This window comes from Miniopterus natalensis, chromosome 15 (assembly GCF_054644295.1).
Source record: "Miniopterus natalensis isolate mMinNat1 chromosome 15, mMinNat1.hap1, whole genome shotgun sequence".
NCBI classification, from domain to species: Eukaryota; Metazoa; Chordata; class Mammalia; order Chiroptera; family Miniopteridae; genus Miniopterus; species Miniopterus natalensis.
The window spans coordinates 31,534,449-31,549,990 of NC_142095.1; the positions used below are offsets into that span (position 1 = coordinate 31,534,449).

General features: G+C 40.6%; 1 protein-coding gene across 1 annotated transcript in view; it reads left to right on the forward strand.

Moving 5' to 3' along the window:
* Positions 1–5,663: 5,663 nt before the first annotated feature.
* VGLL4 (vestigial like family member 4) overlaps positions 5,664–15,542 on the forward strand; it is a 72,156-nt gene continuing 62,277 nt past the window's right edge. The window contains exon 1 of the mRNA XM_016209930.2: positions 5,664–6,190. Coding sequence (XP_016065416.1) covers positions 6,109–6,190 — 82 coding nt within the window. The 5' untranslated portion in view covers positions 5,664–6,108. The remainder of the gene's footprint in view (positions 6,191–15,542) is intronic.

A 15,542-nucleotide genomic window follows, 5' to 3' on the forward strand; every position in this document is an offset into this window, starting at 1 on the left:
TTTGTTGTAAGATATTTGCTGTGACTTTTATTAAATAAAACAAGAAGCTTATTGTGTTGGAAATATATTTTACATCAGGTGAGAATAGCCCAATGTGCAGTTTGCTTTCTTAAATTTGTCTTTGCAATTTAAAATTCACCCCTAGGGGGTACTGTTGTATTGAAAGTTTAAATATTTGATTTGAAAAACCATTTTAAGTTTAAAAAACCACACATATATTTGTACTAAAATCCCGCTAGTTACAGTAAATGACCTAGTAACTACTTAATAGAAGTCAAGTGTTTTAACTTAGAAGTGGTACTATTTTATAAACAATAAAAGTCAAGACTTAAGCTTAATGGTATTTGCTTTTGTGAAAATTTGACAAAGTACTGTATATTTTTCATCGTCATTTCAGTGTGAACAACTCCAAGTTAAAGAAATAAGCAGTATTTTATGATATATTTAGGAATCCTCTCCTTGATAGAAAATGTAATAACATAGGTAACTTAATAGATATTTAGGTTCACATCATTGATACTTGAGGCATTTGAAAATTGTTTTGTTTGGGAGTCTTCTGTAATTCAACAGCTATGTTGTTGAAGACCTACAGTGTGCGAAGTAGTCTTTATAATCTGGTGGGGAGAGATACATAAATTATCTTATAATCTGCTTTTCTTTAGAATTAAGGAAACCTATAAGCTGTCTAACCCTATAAAACACAGAGAATAAAGAGATTAATCCTAACTAATGGGGTTTTTGGGGGGAGGAGGTAGGGTTTTAGCTAGGCCTTTAGGTAGAAGCCACAGAACTTTGCATTCTAAACAATACAGGGTGGGTCAAAAGTAGGTTTACAGTTGTTTGTATGAAAAATAATACAATAATAAATAAATAATAATGCAAGAGTAAACTCTGTTTTGAGTACTCACAACTATAAACCTAGTTTTGCCCCACCCTGTATTTAAAAGAAAAGGAAGTTTGATTTCTTAAGTCTTCCTCCTTCTTACTGAATGCTTGGTTTTCATTTAAACTTTTTTCTGTGCTTTCCTTCTTACAACCTTGTGTTAATAATTAAGATATTAAAATAAAAACGTGCAAGTGCCTTAACCAGTGAAGTGTTTTCCAAGCATCATCATCGTTTTGTTCCAGTTCGTATTATACCGAGGAATTTACCTGTAAAAGGCAGTAGAGTCTGGAGATGCTTTTACACATTTTATTTTTATACACCCAACTTCTTGTTCAAGCTGCAAGTTTAGGTCAAAGTATAGTCAAACTTATTTTCTTCCTTCAATAAGGTTTGTTTTATTATTCACACAGAGTAAAATGATTGTAAAAAAAAAATATGTGTGTGGTAAGGAGAAAAAAACATGCTTTAAAATGAAAGCATTAGCTAAATGTCTAGGTTGCTTAGAATCCTGGGAAGAGAGCAGTTGAATCCAGTAGGTGAACCAAATAGCCCAGTAGGATTATTTCTATTTCCCAGCGTCTTTGAAGAGATTATTGTTAGACTTAATGGTAAAACATTCCCTTTTCTGCACGTGCTCTGATGAAAACATTTTATGTTTTAAAAAGTGTCTGGAGAGTGATTTTGATCGTTTGGCTTTTGTTAAGCACCTAACAGTTTTGGTGATTCTATTGTAAATTGATACTCAACTCTCTAGCAAGTAGAACAGTTTAACCCAGTCATTGGTCTGGGCTCTCTTATCATCATTGGTCGTCATTATTCCACAAAGGTGCTGAGATGCTGCCATAGGGAACATTTATGGAGCACCTACTGTATGCCGTGGGGAGCTTTATACCAAGAACTGAAGCTTAGTTTTCCTTCCCTCCAGAAGCTTGTGGTCTGGTTTGGGGAACTGATACTAATACATGAAATAATTAGTAAACAGTGGAAGACAAAAAGCATGTGCATCCATGTCTGTGTGCTCTGAAAGTTTAAAGTACAGAGAGTTTCTCCCTGGACGCTGTTCTTTAGGACGGATACCTCACCATAAACATCCTTGTGTTTTATAAAGGTCTAAATAGATGTTTGGGACTTTATTATTTTTAGTTGTTAAATCTAAGTCAAAAGGACATATCATGGTGTTTAAAAATAAAATATATATGGTCCATTGCTTTTGCCTTACCAGGACATAGTTTCACATTATGTGCCTGCTTTTTAAAAAGTGGGGAACTTCCTTCACCCTCATCTTGATCATATAAGGAACATACTCTTTATAGGTAAATTAGAAATACAGAAAAATGTCAAAAAATGCCTGTGACTCAAAGATAGTATTAACATTTTGGTATTCTTCCCAGCCTTTTAAATACATGTGTATACTTTTTTCTATATGTGTATATATGCCCATAGAGTATCTCTCCAAAAATGTATACATCCTTTAACAGCTAATAGCTCAATTGACGTTTCTTTCTTTTCAGATTTAACCCATTGGAATATATAATTATTCAAAATGTGTGTACATTTTTTTGGGACACCCTATATATAAGTGAAATTGCCAAAGAGTGTACAGCTTTTTTATCCTATTTTTATTGTTTTCAGTTAACCTGTGTAGTACTATTGTATATAGTACATAATATAGCATTTCCTCGTGTCATTGAATATTTTTGAAGGAATTATAATGGCTGCATAATATTCTGTCATTGATAGGCCTCAGTTCCACTGCATTCCCTTATTTTTGGACTTCTAGCTTTTCAGGTTTTCATTATTATAAATAGAAGGATGCAAAACATCTTTATGTACCTCTTTAACCACATCTTATTATTTTCATAAGACAGAGTTGTAGAAGTAGAGCCCAGTTGGTCAGGAAAGGAATGTGAGCATTTTCAACACTGCAAATAGCTTAATGTGAATGTCACACTGCTTCGTAGAAAGGCATTATCTATTTACCCTCCACTATCAGGGAACACAAATTCCAGTGGCATCTCACCTCACCAGCGTTAAATAAGATTGAAAAAGTCTTCTTGTATTGTTAATTTGGGAGATCGACAATGACTTAATTAAAATTTTTTTACTTATTAACGAGGTTGAATAGTTTTTCAACAATATATGGGCCATCTATTTCTTTCTCATGTTCTTTGCTTATTAGAAAAATATTTAGATTCTTTTTTCTTACTACTTTAAAATGTTCTTTATATATCAAGAACATTTATCCTTCATCCATCATAATATATGTTACAAATATATTCTTCTGTTTTGTGCTTTTCCTCTGTACTTGGTTTTAGTGTTTTCAGAAGTACAAAAACATGAAATTTGTATATTCAGTCAAATTCTTGAGTGTTTTCCTCTGTGCCTTCTTTAAGTTTTTTTTTTTTTTCAGGCTTAGAAAAATGTTTCCCTATTCCAAATTACATAGTCTGAACATATTCTTATGGTTTTCAAAGTCTTTACAGTAAAAACTTCACTTTATGACAATATCTGTTTAGTGCTGCTTAAATCAGTACCCAGTTTCACCCCAAAACGTTCTTTGCTTTATGTCTTAAATATCTGATAATTCAAATTTCTTCATTCTTAAAAAATAGATCTTTCAACCTGATTTTTTTATAGACAAAATTTAGCACTATTCTTCCTGTTAGTATTTTAATGATGAATATATTAGCCTATGAATCAACTTGAGAAGCATTGGCACTTACTCATATCTTTACAATGGTATTATTTGAATCTGGTTGAATCACAGTATTTTAAAAAGAAACTTTCCTTCTCAAAATAGCTATATAACGAAATATATTAAGGCAGGTAAATTTTCCCCTCCAGATGAAAGCAACAGTTCTCAACCTTGGATGCTTATTAGAATCACTTGGGACTTTTATTTTTTTAAATCCTCCCCAAGGATATCTTTATTGATTTTTAGAGAGGGAGAGAGAAAAATCGATCTGTTGCCTCCGGTACCGGACTGGGGATGGAACCTACAACCTTTTGGTGTATGGGACAACACTCCAACCAACTGAGCCACCCGGCTGGGGCTCACCTGGGACTCTTTAAAAAAGACCCTGGTGCTGGGTCCCACCCCCTCAGATTAGTTTGGGGTGTTAGCTCAGCATTAGGCTATTTAACAGCTCTGCACTGATTCCAGTGTGCAGCCAACTCTCTCACATAGGGGATAGGCTTTATGCTAATGTTTTCTGATTGAGAACTTATATATCAAAGAACATATAGCACAGTGATTGTACTCCAAAGCTGTTAGTTGAATTTGAATTTGATACTTAAAGGTAGTAAGACTGTTATATAAATGCAATAATTGTGTGTATACTAGATGCTATAAGAGGTTTCTTCCAACCCTCCCGCCAAATCCCATTAAGTATTTTAATTACAATTGATGATATACATATCTTTCAATGTCGCTAATTTAGTATCTAGCATTAGTAATAAGTTAAAGCTTGTGAAATCTTGATTTTCCTGACTTCACCAGCCGCTGTCCCAATGACTACTGTGGCAGCAGTGATGGTTACAGTAGTTGGGCGCTGTAGTAATCTCCAGGTAAGATTTGATTGGAACAACTTGCCATGAACAGGCCTGTTACCCCAAATGCAACTATTGCTGAATTTTTAACCTATTTCTCCTTGAAATTACATATTCAAATCTTAGTTTAGAGCATTAAAATTTCAGGTTTTGCTGATCTACAATTTGGCATACTTCTTGGTATTTTCTAAATCTCCAAATAGTATACAATGATGTCAATATGGAAACACTTCCTATGGTGAATTATTAGGCTATTTAAGGCGCCAAGACCTGGCTGCTTCTGCAAAGAAAAAAACTACAAAATTAAAAACTACCCCTCCCCCCCCCACTTTGCTGTTGTGTTCTTCCAGTGTGGAAGACTCTGAACATCCAGGGATCGATTCAGTGAACAGCTTTTGGGCCCCTCCTTGCTGTGCTAGGTGTTGGAGATGCAGGTTGAAAGCCCGAAGCCCAGTCCTTCCAGCGGGGAACAGCAAGGCTTCATGCGAGTAGCCCGCACAGCTCCAACCTTACTCCTTTCTTCCTCTTTAACACCCCCCCACACCCCGTGTTTTTTTTTTTAGAAGGTTATAATATTAAGGGAAGAAAACACTCTAAAAGTAGTTCTCACAGCTATTTTGGGGGCCACGGGCCAGTCCTTGCATCCCTCCGAGCCTCAGTTTCTTCTGCTGTGCGGCGATTCCCTCCCTGCCCACACGAGCTCGGAGGATCACGAGAGACATTGTAGGGAACTACAAACGCCCGTACTTTTAAAAATACGCAGATACAGTGTAAATGGGCGCTGGAAAACACTTTTTAAAAGAAAGAAAAGAAACCCCTTGCCAAGTAGACGTGGTATATGTACCACATCCTCACACACCGGGCTTACGAAACCCAAACGAGACGTTACCCTAGAGTTACATTCCATGGAAGTTTGCTTCCATGATGGATTTTTTTTTGTTTTTTTTGTTTTTTTTTTCCTTTTCCCTCCGCTCCTGCAAAAGAAACTTCCTGGGTTTTCTCTTTCCTCCTACGGCTCTGCGGCGGCAGGGCCGCTTCCTGCCCCGAGCGGCTCCCCGCGGCCCCTCCGTGCAGACTCTCCACCTCCTCTCTCTCTCTCGCTTGCAAACACTCGATACATTGGGAGGCTGATCTTGTGCAGAAAGTATCCCTGACATTTGCGGCGCCCGGCGCAGCGCGCAGGCGCGGCGCGCTCCCGGGAAGAGGAAGCTCGTTTACATACGAGTCATACCGCGCATAGCCCGCGTGTCAGCGCAGGGGACTTGCGGCGGCTGCGGCTGCGAGGGCGCCGCGGGCTTTGTCCTGGGAAATGTGCGCCGCGCTGGGCTTCCTCGCTCCTCTCTTCCTTCCAAGAAAGACTTGTAAAGACTTCTGAAACGCTTTCTAAATGCTCGATTGAGGATACAAAACTTAGACCGTCTACAACTAAACCCTTGAAGGGTTTTGTGTGAGTTCAGTTTTTTGTGTGTGTGTGCTTTTTTTTTTTTTTCCCCCTTTCTTCCAACTTTTACATACTTCGTTTTGATTGTTTGAGGCCGGGCCTCCGTCTTTGTGAAGTTTTAAGAGAAGAGCCAGGAGCTACTCAGCAATAAAATTGATTTTTTTTTTTTTGAATCGTACTCTTTTTTTGGGGGGCAAAAGCAAAGAGCTGGTTTTCTGTGCTAGCCCAATAAATGCTATTTATGAAGATGGACCTGTTGAACTACCAGTACTTGGACAAGATGAACAACAATATCGGCATCCTGTGCTACGAAGGTAGAGGCTCTCTTCTAGAAATCGCTATCCTGTTTTAGGAAAGCCACTCCTCTAAGGTTTTGAGTGCCTTCCCTGCTTTTTGTTCTCTTTCTTGGGACGTTCGGGTGCTTTGAGAGGTGATATTATTCTGTGCCCTTTTCAGTTTTCAAAGTGTGTTGTTTATATCTTCGCCTTTCTGGGGGTAGTGGTGAGGACTGGGGGTGGGGAGGACGTGAAATATAAACTGTTAAAAGTTTGCTTTAGGCTCGCTAGCAACATACTCACTCTTCAGATTTTTGACTCTTTAAAACGTAATTATTTTTAATTTCTGTTGGTGTTTTCTTTAGGGGAAGAACTTTTCGGACCCAAGTAAAAGTTAAATGTATCGTGTTTTTTGTTGTTGTTTTGCATTGATATTTATTTTAAGCGCTACACCATCTACAGTATTTGTGTTGTACTACAACAGCGCTTCGGGTTTGCATATAGAGGGGAACAGAAAGTTACAGTGAGTTTTTGTTTTTGGGACCGATTGTCCCAAACAATGAATAATTTTTCTGTTCGGTTTGGGGGACTGGAAGGGCACCCATGTCACCGAGCGAAGACTGGCTCTTTGTCTGATTTCCCATTTCCTGTACAGCTCCAGAGAGTTCTGACATTGAAGGATGTTCCCTCCACACTCCGGTCCCTTGTGGAAGTGATTGCACAACTCCCCAACCAGAAAGCTAAAAAAAAGAAAGAAAAGGGCTCTGAATTCTTATTGTTTATTACAACTTACTAAACCATGAGGTATTTCCCTACTGCGCTGTAGTATTTCAAGCCGTCTCTGTGGGTAGCAAGAAGAGAAAAAGTGATTTCTTAATCTGTTGGAACATTATCTACGTGCGATTTGAAAAAGTGGTAATGGCCTGGGTTTGAGTGGCCAGAGAGGCATCTCCGGGGGAATTCAGCTTGGCCCGGGGAGTGTTTTTTGTTGTAACGACATACAAATCGAGGAGACCTCTCCTTTCTGATTCAGCAGGAGCAGTTTCCATGTTTCTCCTGTAGTGAACTGAACATTTCTCTTGAAAAAAAAAAAAAGAAAACATTGAAGAAACTTGGGAGGGTGAGTGGATCCACTAGTATTTTTCACGTAAAAAATCTCAGGCCTGTTGCCTAATCAGTTGAAAACTTATTAGGGGGAAAAACAAATCTCATTCATGCCTTTTTTTTTTTTTTTTAACCTGGATAAGGATTTCATACTTAAGTTTTTTTGTTTGTTTTTAAAGGTTTTGTTTTTTCTCCCCCCTCCAACTTGTCCCACTAATGGGAATTTTGATGAGTTGCTTTCTTTGAATCTGCTGCATAAGTATCATCTTGCTTGTGAGGTCACCCATTTAAAAGGCAGATTTCTCCAGAATAGTCTCAACAGGCCAGTGACTGGGTTTGTTTCCCATGAAATTAACTTCCTGCAGTTAGTTTTTAAACTTTTCTTTAGTGAACAAGAAATTAAAAACTTTGGAGGCAGTTTCTGTTTATTATTGAGTCATGTGATACCCTCAAAACAAAATGTAATGATCAGCTTAAGAAAGGAGTATAAAGATTGTTAGGAAGTTGATACCACGTTAATTTTTGTATGTGTCCAGTTGGTGGTGGGGGGGAAAGCTTATGGAAAGCCTCTCCAGGTTGACTTGTCCTGCAGTGTGTAAAACACAGGCGTCGTCTTCTGGCCTCCCTCCTTGTTTGTGAGGGAGAAACTTTGATTTTGAAAGTCAAGGAGATGTGTGGGATGATACGCTATATAGTCTTGTTTGGTTTAAACATCTGCTGCTATTTTCCTTATTATGAAAGTTAACATTATTCTAACACCAAAATAAATATACAGGATATGAAGAAAAGCACAGCAGAATTTGAGTGGTGTTTATAGTGGGTTGTTTATGCACTCGTGGTTTTCTCATTGTAAACACTGCACACATCTGCTCTGAACTCAGAAGGGTGTTTTGAAGATGGACATAAATCTTAGATGGAAAATTTTTTTTTTTTTTGGGTAAGAAAAGTCGGAGCAATTGTTCCTTTAAATCCAACACTTGAAGAATATTTGTGTTAAGCGTCTCAGCTCACCAGCATTCCAGGGAAGTTATTTGGAAAATGGAATGTACAGTTGGTAGGCAGCGCTTCATTTCACTCAGGGCACAGGCAGGTTTCACGTCTCTTAAGAATAAGGGGACGCATTTTCTGAATTTTTAGCTTTAAATATTAAGATGTCGATGGTTATTATTATTCTCTAGGTTCGTTATACCATATTCCTTAGTTATATTACACACAGCTCTGCTTTGCAGAATAAACCACGTGTTTGCACCGTCTTTCTTCAGCCTCTCTAGCAACTTACACACAAATGGGTCTTTTCTAGCCAATTATCTGGTAGCATACAGTGCCCTCCTCAAACCCCACACTGAGAGCACACTCTGCATGGCTCGCTCAGGTGGACTTTGTGTGGTGACTGCTCTCCGGCACCTGACTTCTATCATGGTCCTCCAGAAGCGTCACTGAAAAGAGAATAAAAGAAAAAATTCACCACCAATAGTAGGCATGGGGTGGGGGCGCCCGCTGGGGTAGGAGGAGAAGATTGGCAAAGGGCAGAAAGAATCTGTAAGTCTGACTAATTTCTGGAAACTAATTACCTTCAGTGAATGATCAGCAGATGAGCAGAACCCTGCGTGTGTTAATGCGTCTGTTCGAAAACCTCACGGTTTATTGCTGCAATCCTCAACAGTTAACCAGTTCATCATCGCCTCACTGAGGGGTCAGATTATACCCGTTTGCATCCCAGCTTTGCCTCCATCTCAGTGAAAAGGTTCTAGTCCAACCCCAGCCTTCCATTTTCCCCTCTGAACTCTCCTGAGAACATTCCAGTAGATCAGAATCCTCCTGAAGGCAGGGAAGGCACTGTCTTGGTCGCTGCTGTCTCTCAATCCTGACCCTGTGCCTGATAGGGCTCAGAAAAATCAACAAAATCTTTCCAATAGCAGTTGTAGTCGCTACTGTATAATTTAGCACTTGGTTATGTACAGTGTTGCACTATCTAATTATCTAATTATTTGCAGAGCTGTACAGAGCCTTGACATCACCTGATACATTGGCCTTGCTTTTACCAAGGAAACAGGCCCAGTGAGATAAATTGTTCAAGTTTATTCAGAAAGTTTGTAACAGAATTGAATTGCGATGATAACCCAATTGCCGTGATTTTGACTCTTCCATGATTTTTCTATACTGGACTGCCTCTCCAAAATTATTTCATGTCTTGTCTCCTGAATTAATTATTAGCTCCTTGATGTTAGAGACCACACTCTGTCTCTGGGACCATCACAGTTCCAACGCAGGGACATTGTGGATCACAGTGCACAGTCGAGCCTGTTCTGGACTCTTCATTGCTCCGAAGCCATTGCTGGCCTGTCCAGGTTTCCAGGCTGTTTGACTTTCAGGAAGGCCGGCAGTGAGAACTCTAGGTGACCAACCTCATTGGCATTTACTTTCCTTGCTGCACCGGCACTTAAACGTTTGCTTTACCTTTTTCTGATTGTGCAGAGGAGGTGGAGGCCCTGTGTAACGTCAGTTCACGAAGAGTGTCTCCCAAGGGAGCAGGGAGCTGGTTAGACCATGGGCTTTTCTCAAGATGGCAGACTGTTATATTTACATAATTACTTGGTGCTGAAAACTTAGGTCCTAATAAATGTGCTCATGGTTGGCTGTGGCTTTAAGCTGCTGTTAGTGATACTTTAATTATGGGTTAAGAGCCATTAGTGTGTAATTCGGTAGAAGAATTCTCCCCTTTTAATTTAATAGTATGATTTATATTGGGAGAAAGTAAAAACAAATCACATATTATGATCATCTGAAAGCTTAAGAAGAGCGTATCCTGAGTCCCTCACATTTTTGAGCTGCTCGTTGTTTTAGAACATAATTATCACTTGTTTCATCAGAGGCTACATTTAAATTAGCTTTCTGGAATTGCAAGGGAAACGCACGCAGGCGTGGAGTTGAGTGAGACTGCTAGGAATGCGAGCAAGGCCGGGTGACGGTTTTGTTTTCTGCCAGTCTAACCACCAGCGGTTTAATGGAGTCCTGGATTCATTGTTCTTTGTCTCATGAGCTCAGAGGCATCAGGAAACTTAGGAGCGTTGGGTACTATGAAGGTGAAAAGGCCACAGAGCAGGGCCATTTTGTACCAGCCTCAGGTCCCCAGCCCTGGATATCAGGTGACCAGCTCTTGATCCAAGGGTGTGTTCCAAGGTAGAACATCTGCAACTGTTTTGCTGTGGAAATTCATTTTACTTTAGCTTTTTGTTTGTAGGAGAGGGAGGGAGAGAGGGAGAGAGACAGGGGAGGAGCCTGATGAATAAAACAGGCCCAGGTGAGCCCAAGAGATCTCCCGAGAGAGATCTGGCCAGTTTGTATTCCCTTCTAATTACAGTTTGTGAAGGGAAGGTGTGATTATACATACCCTCCTTCCTCCTAGCTCCCCACCCTTGTTTCTCTCTCTGCTTCTGGAAGGATTATTTTACTTGGCTGTTTATCTTCTGGAGCCTGCACATGGCTTTGTTTGAGAAGGCAGATTTCTCTTCCTTCCTTCCTCCTTCCCTCCCCTATTGTCCGCGCGGCCTTCTTCTAGGGAGCTTAAATTTGTTGCTGTGAAGATTTTGTTTTTTAAAACATGCCATAAGATAAAAAGAAATTCCCTCTGGGATTGTGAGGATGTTGCAGAAAACTGGGTTTTGTCATGAAGAAATTGGATCCAGATTTAGCACTTGCTGCATGTACACAAATATATGAAACCAGCCTTACCAGGGATTGTTTCTGGCTACGCCTGTTTTATCTCTCTATATGTTAACATTTATTCAGTGACTGTTTATATTTAGTGGTATCTATGTATTGCATATTGAGTTCATTGGAACTACTTTCTGGTCTTGCTCAGCAACATCAGTTTGTCCTACAAAATAGTCTCTCTCCCTGTTTTATTTTTTCATGAACTCATGTATCAGGCCCCCCTCCTCCTGTCCATCCCCCCAACACTTCAGCCATGGACACTTAATTTTAAAAGCAGAGTCTGGAAATGGTTTTACTTTCTCCATTTGTTTGTTTTTCCTCCCTCCTTCTCTGTCTCCCTCCCTTCCTGAATATTGCAGTTCTGCTAAGTTCTATGAAATTACTCCCGTCAATTTGCTTCATCTTGCCTTTTCTGCATTTAAAAAATAATAAATAATAATTCTGTAGGTTGTTTTAATTTCAGAGTAATACAGGGTGTGTTTTAATCCTAACCATGTGAATCCCTGCTCATTAGGAGAATGTTTATTTACCCTAAATAAAATAGGAAATCCATTCTTACAGTTCTCCTTCATTTGTTGCTATTTATATGACCCTTCCGAACTCTTAACATTTCACCCATTTGTTTGCAGAGAAACATAACAAACTGGAATATATTTAGTAAGGAACTCACTACTGTCCTTTAGTCACCCAGGATCCATTCTCTCAGCGTTTATGGGATGCCTGCGCGCGGCTAAGGAATGTGTTAGGTCTTGGGGTTGGTCTTTGTCTGTCTGCCTCTGTCTCTCTGTCTTTCTCAATTTCTGTTATGAAATAGATCACATATACATGAATGTGCACAAAACATGTGTATTTTATAGTTAAAAAATAAACCTTGTAATCATCACCAGGTCAAAAAATAGTAAATTGCCTCCTTCAAGTATTCTCTTCTGGTCACAATTTCTCCCAACCCAAGAGGTCATCACAATTATAATTTGCTTTTTAAAATACCTCGACCACTACCCGGCTAGGGTGGCTCAGTGGTTGAGCATTGACTCATGAACCAAGAGGTCGCTGGTTCAATTCTTAGTCAGGGCAGGTGCCCGGGTTGCCGGATGGGTCCCCAATAGGGGGCGTGCAGGAGGCAGCTGATAGATGTTTCTCTTTCATTGATGTTTCTACTCCTCTACCCCTCTCCTCCCTCCTCTCTCTAAAATAGAAGAAAAATATTAAAAATAAATAAATACCTTGACTTTTATGACTGTGTGTGTAATTCTAAACAAATTAGCTTAGTTTTGTCTGTCTTTTTTTAGTGTCTTCTGTTGCGTCTTTGTTGATGAGGTCTTTTAAAGCAGCGGAATGTCCTAAGAGGCGGTCGTTTCCGTGTGATGCCAGCTTATCTTGGAGTCTGGGGAATCGTGGCTGAGGAATACATGTGGATGTCCCAGCCTTCCTCTTACCTGCTGTTGTGCTGTTTATTAAACAGCCCTGGTGATGCTTTGGTCTGAGCTTTTTTTCAGTCAGTATTTTGGTCATGGTTTTCACCACCTGTTAAAGCCTTCCACCATCCATGCTGTAATGGAAAATTAGGTGTTAGAAAAATTCTGCACAGTTTTGGAGAGTGTAAAAGCAGGGGGACACTTGGAGATACATAGCTTATTAATTAGGATCTGAACTGCGACTCTAGTTCTGCATTAATAAGCAAATTGCTTAAAGGCTGAGACTTGCTACAAGTCAGCTTTGTTGCAGTGCCAGGTTTCTTTGGATGTTAATCCAGGGACTTTTAGATACAGAGAAAAAGCTTAAATTGTTCCAATATTGAAACAATACTCTACATTGTATAGAGATGGATGTTAGAGAGTAACAAAGATCTGAAACAATAGTCTGCCTTATGCACTATCTAAAATTATGAATGAAAATGAATCATCCATATGTATTGCTCTTGTTTTTTATTTTATATCTGTTTTGCATGAAAATAGTTGCCTGCTAATTCTTCTTGGCTAATGATTTGGTTTTAATAGAGTGAATTCCAGAATTTAATGGTTTGATGCAGATGCACTCTGCCAAGCAATTTAGCCAAGTTGTTTACACTACCCCAAATCCAGCTGGACAGAGTCTATGCTTCTTCCCGATAACAGTTGAGGGAGTGATGAGTGCAAATTTCTGGATGTTTTCCCCCCTTTGAAAACAAACACGTCTTCCATTATGTGGCAGCACTGTTAAAGTGACAAGGGATTAATTTAAAATTTTATTTTAATGTCAGCAGCTTTTTCCTGTACCCATTTTCTCCCATTCTTACTCCGTGTGTCCTCTTAAACTATTGTTTTTCTGATGAGTAACTGATAAACGATTGGCTGACCCCACAGAGAACCCTGGTTTTATTTCCCTGCTGAAAAGCTGTAACCTCTTTGCCAATGCTTAAAGTCACCCGTGAGAGTGATTTGGTAGCTTTTTAAAAAGGAATATGTAATAGCAGCTGTATCAGGTTTTAAGTTCTATTGAGTAGAGGGTAAAAGGGATGGAAAATAGTAGTCATTCTTGGTATAAAACCTATGTAAAGTTCTCTAGCACTGCTCTGCTGAGTTCTCTATTGGGAACAATTGCCACCAGTTTCTGGAGACTGCGATGGGAGCCCTTTTTCTGTTAGAGACTTTATAACAACAAGAGATGGCTGATATTGGTAGGGAAAGAGGTGGAATGAAGTGAGTTCCAGAACTGACAGTAGACATCAAATGTTGCTCTTTTTGTCCAGTAATAAATACAACACAAGAAAAAAAATACATAGAATATACACACACATACGTACTGTACTTGTCCAACAGAGAGAGAGAGTGCCCTCTGAATAGAGCTGGAAGAATTCTTACACATCACTTAAGGAGAACATAGAGGAACCACCACATCTTCTTGGCTTTCCCACCTTCAAACTCTTCTGAATCCAACCCCATCCCCCTTTCCTTTCTCTCAGGATCTGTGAAACGCTAATTCTTCTGTTGGTTCTCACAAGTCCCAACCCTTCGGGCCTCAGGGACTCCTCCAGTGATCTGTTTCTTTTCTAGTTTCCTCTCCCTCCCCTGGGTCTTTCTCTTGATCATGTGTCCGTGCATCAGTCTCTCCCAACTTTAAAACAAAAACAAACCAACCCGTCCTTAAACCTTGTGTTCACCTCCTGCTCTTAGACGCTCTTCCTTGCCATCCAAGCCATCAGAAGAAGGTCAGTGTGTTTTTCCTTCCCTTCTGCCCATGCTATTCTTGACCCGCTGTCATTTGATTTCTGCTCCCACAACTCCCTTGACATTGTTCTGGACAAGGTTACCGAATGATATCCTAGTGCAAGTTCAGTGGACACTTTCTAGGCCTCACCTTAGTTCACCTCTGTGCCGTTTGGCGCTGACTCCTTACAGATTCCTAAAATTCTTACATCCCTTGGCTCAAATACTTACCGAGTCTCCACCCCATGGGGAATGAAGACCTGGTGAGCAACGCTGACAGGATCTTGATGGAGCTCCTGGCGGTCGGTGGGCAGGAGGGCTTAAAAGAGCGAGGCAGGCTGGTCCACACTGAAAACAAAACCTGTGGGTGCAGCTTGAGAATAGATTGGGAGGGAATAAGGAAAGTTTGTAGAGAGAGGAGATGGTGGGAACCTGTTGCCGTGGTTTAGGCAAGAGATGGTGGTCACCCAAATTATGGTGGTTGTGTAGTAGGACAGAGGTGAGCGGATCTAAGAGCTATTTGGAGGGAAGACTGACAGGACATGGTGCTAGATTGAAGCAGCGGGTGAGGGAGAAGACTTAGAAGGCGTTGAGGGCGCCTCCAAGGTTTCCAGCTTACCCAAGAGGATGGATGCTGCTCCCATTTGCAGAGATAGGAAAACAGGAAGAAGACTGGATTCTGGGGTGAGGTCATGGGTATAGTCTTGAATATGTTGAGTTTGAAGGATCTTTGAGATTTCAGAGTAGAGGTAAGTTTTGGAAAGTTGCGTACATGGGTCTAGATCTCAGAGGAGAGGCCGCTGCTGGAGATACTAGTTTGGGACGGAGAAAACTATGAAGCTTTGGGCAAGAATGGTCACCTAGGAACAAACTATATTGTAGAATGAGAAGCTGAAGAGGTCGTAGGAACTCTCAGGTCTTCAGTAATGTTCTTTTTCCTATAAGAACCCCATAACGGACCCCTGCCTCCCATCTTGCTTACCTGTTTGTTATGTAAAGTTCTCCTGGGCTAGAGACGACGCCATCGTCACATCAAGACTATTATGGGAACTTACGTAGGAGGCTCGCCTTGGGCAGTGACGGCGAGAGGACACGGGTGCCCCCCGCACTCCATCAGCATGGCGGGTGCTGAGGGCTCGGTTACGGAGGAAGGGCAAGATGGTTAGGGGTCCTGGGGCGTCGCGCACCCCAGATAAGAGGAATGCTGGCTTGTCCTTGGAAGGCCACAGCCTGTGAACCAGCACAAACCAGAACTCCATGGGGCACAGGGTGGGGTCCACCAGGCAGACTCAGAGGAGTCTGGGAAGCAGTCTGTCCTGGCCGGGATCTAGCTGTGGGTCTGGTTCGGCTGTAGTCAGACAGCGGTCGTGCCATGGACCAGCCTCCTC